Source organism: Medicago truncatula, chromosome 1 (assembly GCF_003473485.1).
Source record: "Medicago truncatula cultivar Jemalong A17 chromosome 1, MtrunA17r5.0-ANR, whole genome shotgun sequence".
In the NCBI taxonomy this organism is placed as follows: Eukaryota; Viridiplantae; Streptophyta; class Magnoliopsida; order Fabales; family Fabaceae; genus Medicago; species Medicago truncatula.
The window spans coordinates 16223416-16247558 of NC_053042.1; the positions used below are offsets into that span (position 1 = coordinate 16223416).

Below are 24143 nucleotides of genomic sequence, written 5' to 3' on the forward strand. Positions count from 1 at the left end.
TTTGATACCATGTGGTTTTAGGACTTTCAACTAACCAAGTAAGAGTCGTAAGAGATGCAAAATGCTTTGATTACAACTGCTTTAGGAGAAATTAGTTCTTAAGGAAAAACTCTCAAACCATTTTTAATCCCTATAACATTTCAGAATTTTGAATTTATACTCTTACAAATTTATTTTCTTTGTTTTTTTGACTCTATAATATTATAGGAGTTAAACATATTGAACTTGAAAAAACTAAAAATGCATAACGATTTCGAGATCATTCTCATCCAATGTGATAAAATGTAGCTTTGTCAAGCCAATGGACAATATGCAATGTATCTCTCCATAAATTAAAAAAAAAAATAAGGATAATAAATATGCAGGTGACGAATGACAATAAACTTTTACTTCATGAAGTAAATATGATTACTTTTTTTGGGGAAAAAATAAATAATTGTTCTCAAAATAATATAATTTTTTGAAGTTGATCATATTCTCACCATAAAAAAAAGACCTTAATCTTTTATTCGTAAACATATATTATCACAACCTTAACAACCGTGCTTGCTATTTAATTAATTTTTTCACAAATAAATGGATCCAATAGAGATCATAGACTTAATAACCGAGTGGCCATTAATGTTTTTCTTTCCTTAACGAGCAAAAACTGACCACTAAAAAGTGATGGTTCAAAGGCTAGGCTCACCGGGCTTAGTGGACTGGAAGTGCAGCAGCCTGTAGTCCCTCCACTGTTGGGAGCCAGAAGTATTCGCTGCTCTGTGAAACCAGCCTCACGCAATTCCCCCTCGTCTAGGGACCAAGAGACATAGACCTTCACCCATGTCCCGAGGCAAAACTCTCAACTTGGAGCGGGCAGGCCAGCATATTGCAGCTAACAGACCAGCCAAACAAGCGGTAGCCACGTTCCATCACTTTGGTGCTCCCACTTGGGTCACAAGTTGGCGCTACCCAACTCAGCAAACAATCAAGCATGTTAGATTGTTATATAGACTTGATTTTTTTATGATATATCCGATGTGGGACGTACAAATGCTTAGAACAATCATGCCAATTCCTTCCTTAATTTGTTTGTAATTACAAACAAATCTTCTAAGCAAATTTCAATTAACCATTATCAATATTATTGTATTCAGATTCACAATATAATTTCATTTCAATTTGAGTCACGCTTCATAAATAGAGAATGCCTCAATGCTTCTCTATAGTCCTACTTCCATCATCATACCTTAATTGAGTTTCATAAGATAAACCATAACAACTCTCATTCTTTGACAACGTTCCAGAGCTAAGTGTGTGTAAGACATGGAAAGGAATACCATCTCCCAAAGGAAAAACTGGTACATCAAAAATAGAAGAAATCTTTATGATACATAAATACATTGTTAATGAAATCAATTGAATAGTAAATTCATAGCCTTCGACCCATCATCTTTCTTTGACCTTCTACAGGATTTCCCTCTCGATAAAAAAACTTCATCGAACTGCCATACATATCATCAATTGTTTTTTATAATCAAAATACAATTTTATGAACACATATATAAGGTACTGAATAATTATGTATGACTAACTATAAGGCTGCTAATTTTCTAAACACATTCATATGGTACTAAATTATTTTTTGAATATAGTTGAATTGTTAGCACTAAAGAGAGAATCAAACTAAGGCACGGCAGTTTAAGTCTTGCAAAACATATAGAAACCACTTGCATCACAACATGTCATAGCATGTGCACGAAATTCAGCCTATGTCAAAGATTTTGATACCATGTGGTTTTAGGACTTTCAACTAACCAAGTAAGAGTCGTAAGAGATGCAAAATGCTTTGATTACAACTGCTTTAGGAGAAATTAGTTCTTAAGGAAAAACTCTCAAACCATTTTTAATCCCTATAACATTTCAGAATTTTGAATTTATACTCTTACAAATTTATTTTCTTTGTTTTTTTGACTCTATAATATTATAGGAGTTAAACATATTGAACTTGAAAAAACTAAAAATGCATAACGATTTCGAGATCATTCTCATCCAATGTGATAAAATGTAGCTTTGTCAAGCCAATGGACAATATGCAATGTATCTCTCCATAAATTAAAAAAAAAAAATAAGGATAATAAATATGCAGGTGACGAATGACAATAAACTTTTACTTCATGAAGTAAATATAATTACTTTTTTTGGGGAAAAAATAAATAATTGTTCTCAAAATAATATAATTTTTTGAAGTTGATCATATTCTCACCACAAAAAAAAGACCTTAATCTTTTATTCGTAAACATATATTATCACAACCTTAACAACCGTGCTTGCTATTTAATTAATTTTTTCACAAATAAATGGATCCAATAGAGATCATAGACTTAATAACCGAGTGGCCATTAATGTTTTTCTTTCCTTAACGAGCAAAAACTGACCACTAAAAAGTGATGGTTCAAAGGCTAGGCTCACCGGGCTTAGTGGACTGGAAGTGCAGCAGCCTGTAGTCCCTCCACTGTTGGGAGCCAGAAGTATTCGCTGCTCTGTGAAACCAGCCTCACGCAATTCCCCCTCGTCTAGGGACCAAGAGACATAGACCTTCACCCATGTCCCGAGGCACAACTCTCAACTTGGAGCGGGCAGGCCAACATATTGCAGCTAACAGACCAGCCAAACAAGCCGTAGCCACGTTCCATCACTTTGGTGCTCCCACTTGGGTCACAAGTTGGCGCTACCCAACTCAGCAAACAATCAAGCATGTTAGATTGTTATATATACTTGATTTTTTTATGATATATCCGATGTGGGACGTACAAATGCTTAGAACAATCATGCCAATTCCTTCCTTAATTTGTTTGTAATTACAAACAAATCTTCTAAGCAAATTTCAATTAACCATTATCAATATTATTGTGTTCCTCAATTCTTTTCCTTCTTCTCTTATAATAAGTTTTACAACCAGTGCAGAATATAAATGAATTCAGATTCACAATATAATTTCATTACAATTTGAGCCACGCTCCATTAATAGAGAATGCCTCAATGCTTCGCTATATGTCCTACTTCCATCATCATACCATAATTGAGTTTCATAAGATAAACCATAACAACTCTCATTCTTTGACAATGTTCCAGAGCTAAGTGTGTGTAAGACATGGAAAGGAATACCATCTCCCAAAGGAAAAACTGGTACATCAAAAATAGAAGAAATCTTTATGATACATAAATACATTGTTATTGAAATCAATTGAATAGTAAATTCATAGCCTTCGACCCATCATCTTTCTTTGACCTTCTACAGGATTTCCCTCTCGATAAAAAAACTTCATCGAACTGCCATACATATCATCAATTGTTTTTTATAATCAAAATACAATTTTATGAACACATATATAAGGTACTGAATAATTATGTATGACTAACTATAAGGCTGCTAATTTTCTAAACACATTCATATGGTACTAAATTATTTTTTGAATATAGTTGAATTGTTAGCACTAAAGAGAGAATCAAACTAAGGCACGGCAGTTTAAGTCTTGCAAAACATATAGAAACCACTTGCATCACAACATGTCATAGCATGTGCACGAAATTCAGCCTATGTCAAAGATTTTGATACCATGTGGTTTTAGGACTTTCAACTAACCAAGTAAGAGTCGTAAGAGATGCAAAATGCTTTGATTACAACTGCTTTAGGAGAAATTAGTTCTTAAGGAAAAACTCTCAAACCATTTTTAATCCCTATAACATTTCAGAATTTTGAATTTATACTCTTACAAATTTATTTTCTTTGTTTTTTTGACTCTATAATATTATAGGAGTTAAACATATTGAACTTGAAAAAACTAAAAATGCATAACGATTTCGAGATCATTCTCATCCAATGTGATAAAATGTAGCTTTGTCAAGCCAATGGACAATATGCAATGTATCTCTCCATAAATTAAAAAAAAAATAAGGATAATAAATATGCAGGTGACGAATGACAATAAACTTTTACTTCATGAAGTAAATATAATTACTTTTTTTGGGGAAAAAATAAATAATTGTTCTCAAAATAATATAATTTTTTGAAGTTGATCATATTCTCACCACAAAAAAAAGACCTTAATCTTTTATTCGTAAACATATATTATCACAACCTTAACAACCGTGCTTGCTATTTAATTAATTTTTTCACAAATAAATGGATCCAATAGAGATCATAGACTTAATAACCGAGTGGCCATTAATGTTTTTCTTTCCTTAACGAGCAAAAACTGACCACTAAAAAGTGATGGTTCAAAGGCTAGGCTCACCGGGCTTAGTGGACTGGAAGTGCAGCAGCCTGTAGTCCCTCCACTGTTGGGAGCCAGAAGTATTCGCTGCTCTGTGAAACCAGCCTCACGCAATTCCCCCTCGTCTAGGGACCAAGAGACATAGACCTTCACCCATGTCCCGAGGCACAACTCTCAACTTGGAGCGGGCAGGCCAACATATTGCAGCTAACAGACCAGCCAAACAAGCCGTAGCCACGTTCCATCACTTTGGTGCTCCCACTTGGGTCACAAGTTGGCGCTACCCAACTCAGCAAACAATCAAGCATGTTAGATTGTTATATATACTTGATTTTTTTATGATATATCCGATGTGGGACGTACAAATGCTTAGAACAATCATGCCAATTCCTTCCTTAATTTGTTTGTAATTACAAACAAATCTTCTAAGCAAATTTCAATTAACCATTATCAATATTATTGTGTTCCTCAATTCTTTTCCTTCTTCTCTTATAATAAGTTTCACAACCAGTGCAGAATATAAATGAATTCAGATTCACAATATAATTTCATTACAATTTGAGCCACGCTCCATTAATAGAGAATGCCTCAATGCTTCGCTATATGTCCTACTTTCATCATCATACCATAATTGAGTTTCATAAGATAAACCATAACAACTCTCATTCTTTGACAATGTTCCAGAGCTAAGTGTGTGTAAGACATGGAAAGGAATACCATCTCCCAAAGGAAAAACTGGTACATCAAAAATAGAAGAAATCTTTATGATACATAAATACATTGTTATTGAAATCAATTGAATAGTAAATTCATAGCCTTCGACCCATCATCTTTCTTTGACCTTCTACAGGATTTCCCTCTCGATAAAAAAACTTCATCGAACTGCCATACATATCATCAATTGTTTTTTATAATCAAAATACAATTTTATGAACACATATATAAGGTACTGAATAATTATGTATGACTAACTATAAGGCTGCTAATTTTCTAAACACATTCATATGGTACTAAATTATTTTTTGAATATAGTTGAATGGTTAGCACTAAAGAGAGAATCAAACTAAGGCACGGCAGTTTAAGTCTTGCAAAACATATAGAAACCACTTGCATCACAACATGTCATAGCATGTGCACGAAATTCAGCCTATGTCAAAGATTTTGATACCATGTGGTTTTAGGACTTTCAACTAACCAAGTAAGAGTCGTAAGAGATGCAAAATGCTTTGATTACAACTGCTTTAGGAGAAATTAGTTCTTAAGGAAAAACTCTCAAACCATTTTTAATCCCTATAACATTTCAGAATTTTGAATTTATACTCTTACAAATTTATTTTCTTTGTTTTTTTGACTCTATAATATTATAGGAGTTAAACATATTGAACTTGAAAAAACTAAAAATGCATAACGATTTCGAGATCATTCTCATCCAATGTGATAAAATGTAGCTTTGTCAAGCCAATGGACAATATGCAATGTATCTCTCCATAAATTAAAAAAAAAAAATAAGGATAATAAATATGCAGGTGACGAATGACAATAAACTTTTACTTCATGAAGTAAATATAATTACTTTTTTTGGGGAAAAAATAAATAATTGTTCTCAAAATAATATAATTTTTTGAAGTTGATCATATTCTCACCACAAAAAAAAGACCTTAATCTTTTATTCGTAAACATATATTATCACAACCTTAACAACCGTGCTTGCTATTTAATTAATTTTTTCACAAATAAATGGATCCAATAGAGATCATAGACTTAATAACCGAGTGGCCATTAATGTTTTTCTTTCCTTAACGAGCAAAAACTGACCACTAAAAAGTGATGGTTCAAAGGCTAGGCTCACCGGGCTTAGTGGACTGGAAGTGCAGCAGCCTGTAGTCCCTCCACTGTTGGGAGCCAGAAGTATTCGCTGCTCTGTGAAACCAGCCTCACGCAATTCCCCCTCGTCTAGGGACCAAGAGACATAGACCTTCACCCATGTCCCGAGGCACAACTCTCAACTTGGAGCGGGCAGGCCAACATATTGCAGCTAACAAACCAGCCAAACAAGCCGTAGCCACGTTCCATCACTTTGGTGCTCCCACTTGGGTCACAAGTTGGCGCTACCCAACTCAGCAAACAATCAAGCATGTTAGATTGTTATATATACTTGATTTTTTATGATATATCCGATGTGGGACGTACAAATGCTTAGAACAATCATGCCAATTCCTTCCTTAATTTGTTTGTAATTACAAACAAATCTTCTAAGCAAATTTCAATTAACCATTATCAATATTATTGTGTTCCTCAATTCTTTTCCTTCTTCTCTTATAATAAGTTTTACAACCAGTGCAGAATATAAATGAATTCAGATTCACAATATAATTTCATTACAATTTGAGCCACGCTCCATTAATAGAGAATGCCTCAATGCTTCGCTATATGTCCTACTTTCATCATCATACCATAATTGAGTTTCATAAGATAAACCATAACAACTCTCATTCTTTGACAATGTTCCAGAGCTAAGTGTGTGTAAGACATGGAAAGGAATACCATCTCCCAAAGGAAAAACTGGTACATCAAAAATAGAAGAAATCTTTATGATACATAAATACATTGTTATTGAAATCAATTGAATAGTAAATTCATAGCCTTCGACCCATCATCTTTCTTTGACCTTCTACAGGATTTCCCTCTCGATAAAAAAACTTCATCGAACTGCCATACATATCATCAATTGTTTTTTATAATCAAAATACAATTTTATGAACACATATATAAGGTACTGAATAATTATGTATGACTAACTATAAGGCTGCTAATTTTCTAAACACATTCATATGGTACTAAATTATTTTTTGAATATAGTTGAATGGTTAGCACTAAAGAGAGAATCAAACTAAGGCACGGCAGTTTAAGTCTTGCAAAACATATAGAAACCACTTGCATCACAACATGTCATAGCATGTGCACGAAATTCAGCCTATGTCAAAGATTTTGATACCATGTGGTTTTAGGACTTTCAACTAACCAAGTAAGAGTCGTAAGAGATGCAAAATGCTTTGATTACAACTGCTTTAGGAGAAATTAGTTCTTAAGGAAAAACTCTCAAACCATTTTTAATCCCTATAACATTTCAGAATTTTGAATTTATACTCTTACAAATTTATTTTCTTTGTTTTTTTGACTCTATAATATTATAGGAGTTAAACATATTGAACTTGAAAAAACTAAAAATGCATAACGATTTCGAGATCATTCTCATCCAATGTGATAAAATGTAGCTTTGTCAAGCCAATGGACAATATGCAATGTATCTCTCCATAAATTAAAAAAAAAATAAGGATAATAAATATGCAGGTGACGAATGACAATAAACTTTTACTTCATGAAGTAAATATAATTACTTTTTTGGGGAAAAAATAAATAATTGTTCTCAAAATAATATAATTTTTTGAAGTTGATCATATTCTCACCACAAAAAAAAAGACCTTAATCTTTTATTCGTAAACATATATTATCACAACCTTAACAACCGTGCTTGCTATTTAATTAATTTTTTCACAAATAAATGGATCCAATAGAGATCATAGACTTAATAACCGAGTGGCCATTAATGTTTTTCTTTCCTTAACGAGCAAAAACTGACCACTAAAAAGTGATGGTTCAAAGGCTAGGCTCACCGGGCTTAGTGGACTGGAAGTGCAGCAGCCTGTAGTCCCTCCACTGTTGGGAGCCAGAAGTATTCGCTGCTCTGTGAAACCAGCCTCACGCAATTCCCCCTCGTCTAGGGACCAAGAGACATAGACCTTCACCCATGTCCCGAGGCACAACTCTCAACTTGGAGCGGGCAGGCCAACATATTGCAGCTAACAGACCAGCCAAACAAGCCGTAGCCACGTTCCATCACTTTGGTGCTCCCACTTGGGTCACAAGTTGGCGCTACCCAACTCAGCAAACAATCAAGCATGTTAGATTGTTATATATACTTGATTTTTTTATGATATATCCGATGTGGGACGTACAAATGCTTAGAACAATCATGCCAATTCCTTCCTTAATTTGTTTGTAATTACAAACAAATCTTCTAAGCAAATTTCAATTAACCATTATCAATATTATTGTGTTCCTCAATTCTTTTCCTTCTTCTCTTATAATAAGTTTTACAACCAGTGCAGAATATAAATGAATTCAGATTCACAATATAATTTCATTACAATTTGAGCCACGCTCCATTAATAGAGAATGCCTCAATGCTTCGCTATATGTCCTACTTCCATCATCATACCATAATTGAGTTTCATAAGATAAACCATAACAACTCTCATTCTTTGACAATGTTCCAGAGCTAAGTGTGTGTAAGACATGGAAAGGAATACCATCTCCCAAAGGAAAAACTGGTACATCAAAAATAGAAGAAATCTTTATGATACATAAATACATTGTTATTGAAATCAATTGAATAGTAAATTCATAGCCTTCGACCCATCATCTTTCTTTGACCTTCTACAGGATTTCCCTCTTGATAAAAAAACTTCATCGAACTGCCATACATATCATCAATTGTTTTTTATAATCAAAATACAATTTTATGAAGACATATATAAGGTACTGAATAATTATGTATGACTAACTATAAGGCTGCTAATTTTCTAAACACATTCATATGGTACTAAATTATTTTTTGAATATAGTTGAATGGTTAGCACTAAAGAGAGAATCAAACTAAGGCACGGCAGTTTAAGTCTTGCAAAACATATAGAAACCACTTGCATCACAACATGTCATAGCATGTGCACGAAATTCAGCCTATGTCAAAGATTTTGATACCATGTGGTTTTAGGACTTTCAACTAACCAAGTAAGAGTCGTAAGAGATGCAAAATGCTTTGATTACAACTGCTTTAGGAGAAATTAGTTCTTAAGGAAAAACTCTCAAACCATTTTTAATCCCTATAACATTTCAGAATTTTGAATTTATACTCTTACAAATTTATTTTCTTTGTTTTTTTGACTCTATAATATTATAGGAGTTAAACATATTGAACTTGAAAAAACTAAAAATGCATAACGATTTCGAGATCATTCTCATCCAATGTGATAAAATGTAGCTTTGTCAAGCCAATGGACAATATGCAATGTATCTCTCCATAAATTAAAAAAAAAAATAAGGATAATAAATATGCAGGTGACGAATGACAATAAACTTTTACTTCATGAAGTAAATATAATTACTTTTTTTGGGGAAAAAATAAATAATTGTTCTCAAAATAATATAATTTTTTGAAGTTGATCATATTCTCACCACAAAAAAAAGACCTTAATCTTTTATTCGTAAACATATATTATCACAACCTTAACAACCGTGCTTGCTATTTAATTAATTTTTTCACAAATAAATGGATCCAATAGAGATCATAGACTTAATAACCGAGTGGCCATTAATGTTTTTCTTTCCTTAACGAGCAAAAACTGACCACTAAAAAGTGATGGTTCAAAGGCTAGGCTCACCGGGCTTAGTGGACTGGAAGTGCAGCAGCCTGTAGTCCCTCCACTGTTGGGAGCCAGAAGTATTCGCTGCTCTGTGAAACCAGCCTCACGCAATTCCCCCTCGTCTAGGGACCAAGAGACATAGACCTTCACCCATGTCCCGAGGCACAACTCTCAACTTGGAGCGGGCAGGCCAACATATTGCAGCTAACAGACCAGCCAAACAAGCCGTAGCCACGTTCCATCACTTTGGTGCTCCCACTTGGGTCACAAGTTGGCGCTACCCAACTCAGCAAACAATCAAGCATGTTAGATTGTTATATATACTTGATTTTTTTATGATATATTCGATGTGGGACGTACAAATGCTTAGAACAATCATGCCAATTCCTTCCTTAATTTGTTTGTAATTACAAACAAATCTTCTGAGCAAATTTCAATTAACCATTATCAATATTATTGTATTCAGATTCACAATATAATTTCATTTCAATTTGAGTCACGCTTCATAAATAGAGAATGCCTCAATGCTTCTCTATAGTCCTACTTCCATCATCATACCTTAATTGAGTTTCATAAGATAAACCATAACAACTCTCATTCTTTGACAACGTTCCAGAGCTAAGTGTGTGTAAGACATGGAAAGGAATACCATCTCCCAAAGGAAAAACTGGTACATCAAAAATAGAAGAAATCTTTATGATACATAAATACATTGTTAATGAAATCAATTGAATAGTAAATTCATAGCCTTCGACCCATCATCTTTCTTTGACCTTCTACAGGATTTCCCTCTCGATAAAAAAACTTCATCGAACTGCCATACATATCATCAATTGTTTTTTATAATCAAAATACAATTTTATGAACACATATATAAGGTACTGAATAATTATGTATGACTAACTATAAGGCTGCTAATTTTCTAAACACATTCATATGGTACTAAATTATTTTTTGAATATAGTTGAATTGTTAGCACTAAAGAGAGAATCAAACTAAGGCACGGCAGTTTAAGTCTTGCAAAACATATAGAAACCACTTGCATCACAACATGTCATAGCATGTGCACGAAATTCAGCCCATGTCAAAGATTTTGATACCATGTGGTTTTAGGACTTTCAACTAACCAAGTAAGAGTCGTAAGAGATGCAAAATGCTTTGATTACAACTGCTTTAGGAGAAATTAGTTCTTAAGGAAAAACTCTCAAACCATTTTTAATCCCTATAACATTTCAGAATTTTGAATTTATACTCTTACAAATTTATTTTCTTTGTTTTTTTGACTCTATAATATTATAGGAGTTAAACATATTGAACTTGAAAAAACTAAAAATGCATAACGATTTCGAGATCATTCTCATCCAATGTGATAAAATGTAGCTTTGTCAAGCCAATGGACAATATGCAATGTATCTCTCCATAAATTAAAAAAAAAAATAAGGATAATAAATATGCAGGTGACGAATGACAATAAACTTTTACTTCATGAAGTAAATATAATTACTTTTTTTGGGGAAAAAATAAATAATTGTTCTCAAAATAATATAATTTTTTGAAGTTGATCATATTCTCACCACAAAAAAAAGACCTTAATCTTTTATTCGTAAACATATATTATCACAACCTTAACAACCGTGCTTGCTATTTAATTAATTTTTTCACAAATAAATGGATCCAATAGAGATCATAGACTTAATAACCGAGTGGCCATTAATGTTTTTCTTTCCTTAACGAGCAAAAACTGACCACTAAAAAGTGATGGTTCAAAGGCTAGGCTCACCGGGCTTAGTGGACTGGAAGTGCAGCAGCCTGTAGTCCCTCCACTGTTGGGAGCCAGAAGTATTCGCTGCTCTGTGAAACCAGCCTCACGCAATTCCCCCTCGTCTAGGGACCAAGAGACATAGACCTTCACCCATGTCCCGAGGCACAACTCTCAACTTGGAGCGGGCAGGCCAACATATTGCAGCTAACAGACCAGCCAAACAAGCCGTAGCCACGTTCCATCACTTTGGTGCTCCCACTTGGGTCACAAGTTGGCGCTACCCAACTCAGCAAACAATCAAGCATGTTAGATTGTTATATATACTTGATTTTTTTATGATATATTCGATGTGGGACGTACAAATGCTTAGAACAATCATGCCAATTCCTTCCTTAATTTGTTTGTAATTACAAACAAATCTTCTAAGCAAATTTCAATTAACCATTATCAATATTATTGTATTCAGATTCACAATATAATTTCATTTCAATTTGAGTCACGCTTCATAAATAGAGAATGCCTCAATGCTTCTCTATAGTCCTACTTCCATCATCATACCTTAATTGAGTTTCATAAGATAAACCATAACAACTCTCATTCTTTGACAACGTTCCAGAGCTAAGTGTGTGTAAGACATGGAAAGGAATACCATCTCCCAAAGGAAAAACTGGTACATCAAAAATAGAAGAAATCTTTATGATACATAAATACATTGTTAATGAAATCAATTGAATAGTAAATTCATAGCCTTCGACCCATCATCTTTCTTTGACCTTCTACAGGATTTCCCTCTCGATAAAAAAACTTCATCGAACTGCCATACATATCATCAATTGTTTTTTATAATCAAAATACAATTTTATGAACACATATATAAGGTACTGAATAATTATGTATGACTAACTATAAGGCTGCTAATTTTCTAAACACATTCATATGGTACTAAATTATTTTTTGAATATAGTTGAATTGTTAGCACTAAAGAGAGAATCAAACTAAGGCACGGCAGTTTAAGTCTTGCAAAACATATAGAAACCACTTGCATCACAACATGTCATAGCATGTGCACGAAATTCAGCCCATGTCAAAGATTTTGATACCATGTGGTTTTAGGACTTTCAACTAACCAAGTAAGAGTCGTAAGAGATGCAAAATGCTTTGATTACAACTGCTTTAGGAGAAATTAGTTCTTAAGGAAAAACTCTCAAACCATTTTTAATCCCTATAACATTTCAGAATTTTGAATTTATACTCTTACAAATTTATTTTCTTTGTTTTTTTGACTCTATAATATTATAGGAGTTAAACATATTGAACTTGAAAAAACTAAAAATGCATAACGATTTCGAGATCATTCTCATCCAATGTGATAAAATGTAGCTTTGTCAAGCCAATGGACAATATGCAATGTATCTCTCCATAAATTAAAAAAAAAAATAAGGATAATAAATATGCAGGTGACGAATGACAATAAACTTTTACTTCATGAAGTAAATATAATTACTTTTTTTGGGGAAAAAATAAATAATTGTTCTCAAAATAATATAATTTTTTGAAGTTGATCATATTCTCACCACAAAAAAAAGACCTTAATCTTTTATTCGTAAACATATATTATCACAACCTTAACAACCGTGCTTGCTATTTAATTAATTTTTTCACAAATAAATGGATCCAATAGAGATCATAGACTTAATAACCGAGTGGCCATTAATGTTTTTCTTTCCTTAACGAGCAAAAACTGACCACTAAAAAGTGATGGTTCAAAGGCTAGGCTCACCGGGCTTAGTGGACTGGAAGTGCAGCAGCCTGTAGTCCCTCCACTGTTGGGAGCCAGGAGTATTCGCTGCTCTGTGAAACCAGCCTCACGCAATTCCCCCTCGTCTAGGGACCAAGAGACATAGACCTTCACCCATGTCCCGAGGCACAACTCTCAACTTGGAGCGGGCAGGCCAACATATTGCAGCTAACAGACCAGCCAAACAAGCCGTAGCCACGTTCCATCACTTTGGTGCTCCCACTTGGGTCACAAGTTGGCGCTACCCAACTCAGCAAACAATCAAGCATGTTAGATTGTTATATATACTTGATTTTTTTATGATATATTCGATGTGGGACGTACAAATGCTTAGAACAATCATGCCAATTCCTTCCTTAATTTGTTTGTAATTACAAACAAATCTTCTAATCAAATTTCAATTAACCATTATCAATATTATTGTATTCAGATTCACAATATAATTTCATTTCAATTTGAGTCACGCTTCATAAATAGAGAATGCCTCAATGCTTCTCTATAGTCCTACTTCCATCATCATACCTTAATTGAGTTTCATAAGATAAACCATAACAACTCTCATTCTTTGACAACGTTCCAGAGCTAAGTGTGTGTAAGACATGGAAAGGAATACCATCTCCCAAAGGAAAAACTGGTACATCAAAAATAGAAGAAATCTTTATGATACATAAATACATTGTTAATGAAATCAATTGAATAGTAAATTCATAGCCTTCGACCCATCATCTTTCTTTGACCTTCTACAGGATTTCCCTCTCGATAAAAAAACTTCATCGAACTGCCATACATATCATCAATTGTTTTTTATAATCAAAATACAATTTTATGAACACATATATAAGGTACTGAATAATTATGTATGACTAACTATAAGGCTGCTAATTTTCTAAACACATTCATATGGTACTAAATTATTTTTTGAATATAGTTGAATTGTTAGCACTAAAGAGAGAATCAAACTAAGGCATGGCAGTTTAAGTCTTGCAAAACATATAGAAACCACTTGCATCACAACATGTCATAGCATGTGCACGAAATTCAGCCCATGTCAAAGATTTTGATACCATGTGGTTTTAGGACTTTCAACTAACCAAGTAAGAGTCGTAAGAGATGCAAAATGCTTTGATTACAACTGCTTTAGGAGAAATTAGTTCTTAAGGAAAAACTCTCAAACCATTTTTAATCCCTATAACATTTCAGAATTTTGAATTTATACTCTTACAAATTTATTTTCTTTGTTTTTTTGACTCTATAATATTATAGGAGTTAAACATATTGAACTTGATAAAACTAAAAATGCATAACGATTTCGAGATCATTCTCATCCAATGTGATAAAATGTAGCTTTGTCAAGCCAATGGACAATATGCAATGTATCTCTCCATAAATTAAAAAAAAAAATAAGGATAATAAATATGCAGGTGACGAATGACAATAAACTTTTACTTCATGAAGTAAATATAATTACTTTTTTTGGGGAAAAAATAAATAATTGTTCTCAAAATAATATAATTTTTTGAAGTTGATCATATTCTCACCACAAAAAAAAGACCTTAATCTTTTATTCGTAAACATATATATATATATATATATATATATATATATATATATGAGCTTAAAGATTTTACTGGTCATGATTTGGTGAAGTTTATGCTAGCTAACACATAAGATGATTCCTTCTTTCTTCCCTTCAATTCCTCGTTTGAACCATTGTACACTATTCGACAATTGTCCAACAAAGCTAGACCAAGTTACACCCCAAGTTTTAAAAAGTTCAAATTGACCAAATAATCTTCACCTCCTTATCAAACCGACTTATTTCTACTTATATACAGAATGCATGGCTTCTTGTACAGCCACAGGGACAATCACAAGAAGATGGTTTGACAAATGTATAGTTCCAGATATATAATTTAAAGAAAGATCAATGTTTTTAAAGCATAAACAAACAATCTAAAGACTGAAAATAAATTTAATATGTCTGTGACAAGCTTAAGTCTGCTATTGCACTCTTGCTGTATCCATTATCATTCAAATAAATAAAAGTTGACATGTGATTGAATTCCTTGGGCACAAATATAATTCCATGAACATTTGGAGCTTTGTATTTGTATCTAAGAATTCGGCACTCTGAATTGTCATGGTGCGTAATATTCTTGAATTCTGCATGATATATCTTGCAAATGGAAGCTCACAATTTATGCGACTGTAATTTCTAAGTGAGCATGTTGTAAGATGAGATAAAAGACATCTTGGAACAACTTTTGGGTCCTCCCATCCTTTGTCACCGAAATTGTGTACTATATCAACCTGACAATTATACACAATTGAGTTGTTTTTAAAAATATATATAGAAGTACAACCTAAAAAACATAGGGCAATGGAAATGCTTAAGATTAAAAACCTCTTCAATGATAAGAGTTTGAAGTTTGGGGAAATTTTCAAGCAGTTTCATTATCCAGCTCCACTTCAACGATCCAGATGAATGCATAAAGTTGAATATAAGCTCAAGGTGGGTCAAATTGTGAAACATGCTGTCTAATACAATCTCCCTTGTCTGTATGAGTTACAAATTAAGTGTGAAGTTAATCATTAAACTAATTAACTTTTTGAATTTAAGAGACTAAAAATCTAGTAATATAATATTCTCGAAAAAAGAATTGTTGCTATTCCTCATAAGTATGATGCAATTGTTGCTACAATTGAGCCAACCGAAGATTTGTCTACTTTGTCAGTGACATAATTAATAGGCTCATTAGAAGCTTATGAGAAAATATTGAGTAGGCATGATGATGACACAATTGAAAATACCTTTCGATCAAAGGTATATAAAAAAGTTTAAGACCTTTGTTGAAAAACAAAGTGGAAAATGTATTAAAGCTCTAATCAGTGAACGTGGCAAAGAGTACAACTCCAATGAGTTTGATAAATTTTGTGAAGATGAAGGCATTACCAAGAGTCATGTTTGAGGTGTTGCGGACTATGCTCCAAATTTCTGAAATTTGTATGAAGGAGGAATGTTGAAATGTGCTACAATTTTCTAGACTATTCTAGTTATTACTAGATTATTCTACTAAAGCCTACACCTAGTAGATATTCCTAAAATAATGTAAAATACATAACTGTCGAAACTTCTTCCTAGACCTCTGTAAAAAGATATAGCCAACTTCTTCCTTGATCCATTTTAGAGCAAGCCACAAGCTAGCTATCTTATACCACTACAAAGTGTATTACTCCCATTTGTAAAAAACTAACAGTATTTTATAAGTTTGAACGACTGATTTGCATAGAAAGATATATAGATAAATAGATAGATATACACATACATACCTGTCGTATGCGCAGATGCTGCGCCATATGAAGCCAATCGTACCGAATAAGATCATCAGAAATATTAGCTCTTACCAAATTGGGAAGGCTTAGAACCACCACCCTTAGAACCCTAGAATATTGCTCTATGAATAAATCCTTCGTTTCCAATTCGTTTAGAATGGGACAGCCTGATAGAAGTTTGGTGATATATTCAAAATATCCGAAAGTGACATGTTCTAAGTGAAGAACTTTTAGTGACGGAAGATGAACGTGTGGAACATCAAATGTTAACCTCTTCAATTTGAGTACAGCCAAGGTTTTTGTAGTTAGAACGCAAGTAGGGACTCTGCCGTGGAATAATAGATCAATGCTTAAGTTTTGAACTCCTCGTTGAACTACATTAGTAACAAATTTGGTGATATCGTACTTGAAATAGCGGAAGCGACATTTGAGGTTGAATGAGAGGATAGGTAGATTATTATCTCGCTCGGCGATGAAGGAGTTGAGGAATCGTCGAAATTGCGAAGGGTTTGGAAAAGGGTTGTCTTCGAAGTTGAGTATGAGTTGTGAGAGGAAGAGTGGTTTCCACCTTTTTGAGAGGACCGTTGTTGCGGCAGTGTCTTTCATTGGAAGAAAAGAAAGAATGTGATAAAGAAGTGAATCCGGTAGAGCACTGATTCTGTCTTCTCCTGGAATTGAAAGCCGCAACCGAGACCTTTCAGGAAAGAACAAACAGTTAAGGTCGATTGGTAGGGTTTTATCTCGATTGGCGATGACAAGAGTCCACAAAATTATGAATGGTTAAAGCATTTGGAAAGCTTTGGTTATCGAATTTGAAGATGAGTTGTGAGAGCCATAGTGGCTTCCACCTTTTTGATAGGATTGTTGTGGCGGCAGCGTCTTTGGTCGGAAGAAAGGAAAGAATACGATAAAGAAGTGAGTCCGGGAGGACACTGATTCTGTCTTCTGGAACCGAAAGTTTCCATCGCCGTGACATTGCAATGGGTGAGGGAGGATCATAACACTGGTCGGTCAATGAAAAAAAACCCTAGTTTGGAATCTGGTGTATTCTCATTCGATATATACGGTTATAAACACAAACGTATTCATTTTGATATTCAAGCCCAATTGTTATTTTCTTTGATTTGTAACAAAAAAATAAAAAACATATACACCTCCCTCAAAAAAAAAAAATATATATATATATACCCAAACACCCAACTATATTGAATCTTTGATTATAAATGAAATGTTATAAGCATCTTGCTTTTAAATAAAAGTATATATATTTATTTTTGAGGGGGACGTATATATCTTTTTGATATCGGAACAAAAATAAAAGGTATTTTTTTCTATAAACAAAAGTAAAATGTATTGAAATTGTACATATATGATTCCACTTTATTTCTCAACACACTCTTTGATTTTTTGTCTTGATGTCTGTTCTAGACCACTCACACGGCTACACGTGTATAATAATACGCTGCCTTAAGACTTCCCATTCAAAGGAGCACGCCAACATGCCTGCGCCGTGCCACATTGGAGCACACCTCCTTGTTGCCGGGTTCACGCTACACGTGTCCACTCCCGCTTCTAATCACATGCCGCATAAATCGGAGACAATTATGCCACAAGCGAACCTATATAAGAGTGAATTTGCTTCATCCTCATGGTACACAACACTTTTCATAACTAAGCCATGTGTTTTGATCTGATATGCATGTCACGTTATTTGTATATCTATACTATATAAAGAAAATAACTCATTTCAACTCTTTTGGGATGACTTTTTCTCTTTTCAAAAATACTCTCAATTTTCAATACAAATAACACACGTAAAAAATAGATAAGAATAAATTAAAATATTAAAAAAATGTAACAAACACGATGTGAATATATATATATATATGATTTTTTCCTTTATCATTTAAAAAATGTAACAAATTAGATGAGTATATTTATACTTACTTTTTCGTTATCCCAATTATACCCTTAACAATTTTATTTTATTTTTATAATAAAATTGTTGTTTGTGTCATTAAAAAAAAAAACATGAATCTTTCGGTTCAAATCATCACAAAATATCCACAATCTTTCTTATTTATTTTCGTTGCTATATATAAAATCTCTACAATTTCGGAGCTCATAAGTCCTCTCTATATGGCGTTGCATTCCTTTTCCGGATACACGGTTTACACATTTCTATCTTTTTCTATTTTCTCTATAAATACCTTTTCTTTTTCGGCAAGCTAGGGCTTCTTTTTCACGACCAGAAAAAATTAAATTCTGATTTTCACGAGCAGAAAGAAAAATTCTGAATATTGGTTATATATGATGGATATTGTTATTGGTGGAAAGTTCAAGCTTGGAAGGAAACTTGGGAGTGGAGCATTTGGGGAGCTTTATATGGGTATGCACTTTTATCATTTTTTTTAACCTTTTTATCGTTGTATGTTCTCTTTGAATAATTTGGACTTGTTTGTTTCAGGTGTTGATGTGAAAACTCAAGAGGAAGTGGCTCTTAAGCTGGTGAGTGAAGTTGTTATGTACTCTTGTCACTCCAATTTCTCTGTAGGGATGGCGATGGGTAGGGTTTTGGTAGATACAATACCTGTCTGTCCCCTTAACGTAGTTGGACAAAATATTTGTATCCAAACCCCCATGGTAGCAACTTCATTGATTGTTCCATGATTTCAAATTGCGGTAAGCATCTGCAATTGCGTCTAAAATATTTCTGATGCGGTGGCCACCCCAGCCGCAAAGGCACCGTAATTGCGGTGTGAACTTTGTATCACATGTATGGCTGCAGCGTAACCGCGATCAAACGATTTTGGGCATGTTTGTTCAAAAACATCTTACCAAAAATTTAAATTTGGAACCCTAAATTCCAATATGTTTTAGATATAATGAAAAAATATTTCTTTAACAGTCTCTTAAGCTTGTATTTCATGCATTTTCCAATTAGTATTTACGGACCAAAGTCAGACTCTACTATAGGGAATAAATTGTGTAGTAGCATGCTGGTGTCGCTTTATATAGTTTTTGAAAATTTAAAATTATTTCACGCTACAACAACCTTAATGCAATGCGCAGCAGTGCAATGATAGTAATTGCAACGATCACATCCGCGACTACAACTGAAATATAGAGCCATGACTCGTACCCATACACATCTTACCTATACGCATCACCTGCCCTTTCAATAAATTAACTCAACATATTTACTTGTCGGGATTTTTATTTGCGTGTTACACTTGTTATCAAAATAATGTATTATGAGCTTTAACTCTGAATTGAGTTATCACTTGCAAGTTGCAACTTTCTGAAGTATTTGTAATGTTCTGAAACAATAGAAGACTTTTGCTTGTCAAGATCCATCACGTGAAATACAATCTTTCGTCTTTTACTCTTTTTTCATAATCACTCTTTTTAATACATTTTCATTGGCTTCTCAGGAACATGTGAAGACAAAGTATCCTCAGCTTCTGTATGAGTCTAAATTGTACAGGCTTCTGCAAGGAGGAAGTAAGTTTTCTTAAGTACCTGTTCAGTTTCTTTTCATGTAGCCGACAATTTTGTTAATAACCGGCTATAACAGAGCTCTAGCGTAGTGGAATTTAAACAAATTGCTATTGTTTCACGATATGATTTTTGTATTATTATATACCGGCTTCACGAAGCAAACCTAATAGTTTGAGTATTTAATGTGCTAATTTTTATTTGAAGCCGGCATACCTCATATAAAATGGTATGGAGTCGAGGGTGACTGCAACGTGATGGCTGTTGACCTTCTTGGACCAAGTCTTGAAGACTTATTTAATTACAGCAATAGAAAATTCTCCTTAAAAACAGTATTGATGCTTGCCGATCAACTAGTAAGTATATATTTAATATTTAATTTCAAGAAAACCATATTTCTAACATGAGGCAAAAGTATTTTACTGATTTACATTCCATGTGTACTATCTTACCTAGATAAATAGAGTAGCGTATATGCACTATCGTGGATTTCTGCATCGTGATGTAAAGCCCGAAAACTTTCTGATGGGTTCAGGCAGCAAGATAAATCAGGTATTTAATGTATCACTATTTTTGCATATAATGTAATTTAGGCACGTATCTGCTAAGGAGATTAACCATGACTTACATCTATCACAGGCATTTTTCAAGTTCAAAGAATCTGTTGTCTGATTATATTGGGAAAACGTTTTAGTTTCATTTATTATTTCCTATTTCAAATACAAAAATGAAAAATGTCACTTTGTTAAATGGAAGTAGTAAAATACAATCGGAAACCATATAGGCCTTATGTTAAATTTTATGATTTCCTTTTAATTATTACAGGTGTACATTATTGACTATGGACTTGCAAAAAAATATTGTGATCTTAAAACACAAAGGCACATACCATACAGGTAACTAATATATAACTTGTTTGGGATGTCAAACTTGTTTTCCTTTCAAGTATTTTGTCTTTATCTCATCTTTCTACCGTTACATTTAAGTTTGTGTTTTTCTGCGTTTCCTTTGTATTTTGTTCCCTTTACGTTTTGTTTCGACTTTAAAGCTAGTTTTTCATTTTCTTTAAATTAAAACCATAATTATTTTCATACACATTCTTCCACTGATGTTGCATGAATGACTGCACTGTTTTACTCTCAACAGGGAAAACAAGAGTCTCATTGGAACTGCTCAATATGCAAGTTTTAACACTCACCTTGGAAATGGTAAGTTGCGCAATTTATTTAACATACTCATGAAGAAGCTCTCTTTTTTTTTTATTTGTTAAATTTCTTATTTAAATAAATTGGATGTACATTTACATCTCTTGTTTTGATTATCTTGCAGAACAAAGCAGAAGAGATGATCTAGAATCGCTTGGTTATGTTCTAATGTACTTTTTGAGAGGAAGGTTGGTTGGACGCTGGATTCTTGCTTCTTTCGTTGTCCTCGTCATTATACATTCTAACTTGTTATAGAAATTTTGTTTTAGTCTTCCATGGTATGGGCACGGCATGAAAGCTGTCACCAAAGAGAAGAAATATGAATGGATAAGGGAAAAAAAGAAGCTAACTCCAATAGAGGTAGCAATATTTAGTTTCAAGAAGCTCTTTCAGGATGATTGTTGTTTGTTTACCCTTATTTTTCTGCATCATGCTTAAATGTGTCCTTTTAATCCCCATAATCTTTTTACTTGAATTAAATTGATTGACCAACAAACTAATCAATTTTCCAAAGTTTCAACTGTTACAAATTTCCAATTTCTTGAACAGGTCTTGTGCAAGTCACATCCAACAGAGTTCGCGTCATATTTCCACTATTGTCGATCATTGCGGTTTGAAGATAAACCTGATTATTCATATCTTAAGAAACTCTTTCGGGAACTATTCATTAGTGAAGGTTATCTTCTTGTAGATATATAATGCTTTATTGTTTCTCATTCGAGAATTCTTCCAAATCTCAAAGTAATTTATAACAAATGATGCTTTTGCAGGTTATCAGTATGACTTCGTATTTGATTGGACTACATTGAAGGATCCACAAAGTGGTTCCATTTCTAAAACAAGTGTGAGTACTTCTCATAATAGTTTTCATCTTCATCTATAAGTATTCGTTCTTGTTCTCGCTGATTTAATTTTACGTTACATTTTCAACAGCCAAATGTGAAACCAGTCTTAAATACAGGACCATATGAAGAGAGATTAGAACGGCCTACAGGTTTATAACTATCACAAGTTTTGGAATCTTTTAATTTCTGAAGCATTTCACTCCTATGCTGATAAGTTAATAAATGGTTTAACTTTTCTATTTATTATCCACTTGTTTAAATAATATGCATGTTTATAAGATACACCGCAAAGTTGGTATTATTTTAATGCTAGGATATGTATTTGAAAAGACTTTGATCATAGGCTAACTCCTAATAAATTTTATTTTAGTCGGAGAAGAGATTCGTGATAGAATATCAGGTGAAGTTGGGGCATTTTCAGGAAGAAATAATGGCTCTGGGGACAGACTGCAGCATAGGTCTTTGGCAGATCCGTCGTATGCACCTTCAGATGTTCTTCCATGATTTTCTAAGCTTGGATCCGTTCATGAAGAGTCTTTATCTTTTGGAATTTGTTTATACAATTTTTCTACAATTTTTAATAGATACACATTCTCTACAATTTTTCTGTTGAACAAAAGGAAAAAACTGAAAATTCTAATATGCGTTGCAAGTTTTTGCACCATTCAATTGCATCATTGGGTTGCTACTAATTTAGATTTAGGAAAACATGAGACTAATGTGTAACCGTGTAGAAGTGGGAAACATTGTTTGGAGCCTCCTTAGGTTTAAAGTTTTTGCAACCAGTTATGAAGTAGTTGTATTATTTTGTGATAATTATGTAAGAGGAATGCTAGCAACACTCTCTCTAACACTCACTTTTTTATTGGATGAAATCAATGTATATCCCACCATTTTGTGTGGGTTCAATTTTAAAAGTGTAGACTCACAATAATTTAAACGAATAAGAGATTGATATTATAATTGCTTTATAACTTCTGTATTAATGTTTAGAACTAGGGGAGTATGACCTATAAAAAAAACATGCATCTATGTGTTGGCTCTTGATTTTCTTTGTATGTATACCCAAGATTAAGGTAGAAAGATAGGAAAACCTCTGGTTTTACCCTCGTAATTTCAATTTGCACTTCCAAGTTTCTAAAAGTCCAAATTGACAAAATCATCTTTACCTCCTTACCAAATTTTTAAATCTTGCATAAAAGTGCTTGTATTGAGTTTGTGTAAAAGAATTTTTCTATATAAAGTCATTTGCGATTCAGAGCAAAGGTTATATTTTTGGAGATTCCGATGACACATTTGAAGCATTGGATCTAGGATTTTAGTGGTGGCTTGCCATCAAGCTCTTAGTTGTTCTCATCACTTGTAATGTCTTCTTTTGATATAGTTATTTATTCTTTGGCCATGAGTAGAAATTTAATTTTGATTATATCATTAGATGAATCTAGTTCCTATTTGAAACATGTGTTGATTTGGTTGTTTGGCCAATTGTGTTGGTTTCATTAGATGTTCCAGAGCATACAAATCATGATAAGATCCCCTTGTAAAATATCATAAAAATTGAATATTAGGCAAAAAAAAATTATAGATTGTTTGTTATACACATGTATTGGATTAGGATTCTATGGGATTTTAAAAGACTTTTTAATTATGAAAAAGTCTTGTGGTATTCAATCAAGACTTTTTGCAATTTAAAAAAAGTCTTGTGGTATTCAATCAAGACTCTTTGTCATTTTAAAAAAGTCTTGAGGTATTCAATCAAGACTTCTCATCATTTAAAAAAAATCTTGTGGTATTCAAAATCATTCAAATTTCAAAGGATTGTTTAATAAATTGAATTTTGATGGATTTTATGGGATTTTGTAGTGTAATTTTAACAAGAAAAAGTCTTTCATGAAAAGATGAGATTTCTTGAGATTGTTTTTGTTTTAAAAGTTACTATCTCTTTCTCCTCCCTTCTCTCTCT

General features: G+C 33.2%; 2 protein-coding genes across 2 annotated transcripts; one reads left to right on the top strand and one right to left on the bottom strand.

Moving 5' to 3' along the window:
- Positions 1–13784: 13784 nt before the first annotated feature.
- LOC25481141 (F-box/LRR-repeat protein At4g14103) lies at positions 13785–17597 on the bottom strand. Its single transcript, XM_024774221.1, has 4 exons — positions 17539–17597; positions 16630–17326; positions 16418–16517; positions 13785–13930 (listed from the first exon to the last, which is right to left on the bottom strand). Exons 1-4 carry the CDS (start codon positions 17595–17597, stop codon positions 13785–13787), a joined length of 1002 nt encoding a protein of 333 aa, XP_024629989.1.
- A 1345-nt stretch (positions 17598–18942) lies between these two features.
- Positions 18943–22684, top strand: LOC25481194 (casein kinase 1-like protein 10). Its single transcript, XM_013586320.2, has 13 exons — positions 18943–19021; positions 19100–19140; positions 20067–20136; positions 20338–20486; positions 20587–20682; positions 20956–21026; positions 21277–21338; positions 21460–21523; positions 21605–21695; positions 21885–22011; positions 22106–22179; positions 22269–22329; positions 22551–22684. The coding sequence occupies exons 1-13, from the start codon at positions 18943–18945 to the stop codon at positions 22682–22684; spliced, it is 1119 nt and encodes a 372-aa protein (XP_013441774.2).
- Positions 22685–24143: the final 1459 nt, after the last annotated feature.

Bases quoted from the DNA above. Each gene is read 5' to 3' on its own strand.
- LOC25481141 (XM_024774221.1), bottom strand. From the start codon at position 17,597: ATGGAAACTTTCGGTTCCAGAAGACAGAATCAGTGTCCTCCCGGACTC. The intron at 17,327-17,538 runs GTATTCTTTCCT...CTTTCCTGAAAG, and splicing joins CCCGGACTCACTTCTTTATC to GTCTCGGTTGCGGCTTTCAA. The intron at 13,931-16,417 runs GTATTTTACATT...TTGATGTACCAG, and splicing joins GAAGAAGTTTCGACAGTTAT to TTTTTCCTTTGGGAGATGGT.
- LOC25481194 (XM_013586320.2), top strand. From the start codon at position 18,943: ATGATGGATATTGTTATTGGTGGAAAGTTCAAGCTTGGAAGGAAACTT. The intron at 21,027-21,276 runs GTAACTAATATA...TACTCTCAACAG, and splicing joins CAAAGGCACATACCATACAG to GGAAAACAAGAGTCTCATTG. The intron at 21,339-21,459 runs GTAAGTTGCGCA...ATTATCTTGCAG, and splicing joins TAACACTCACCTTGGAAATG to AACAAAGCAGAAGAGATGAT.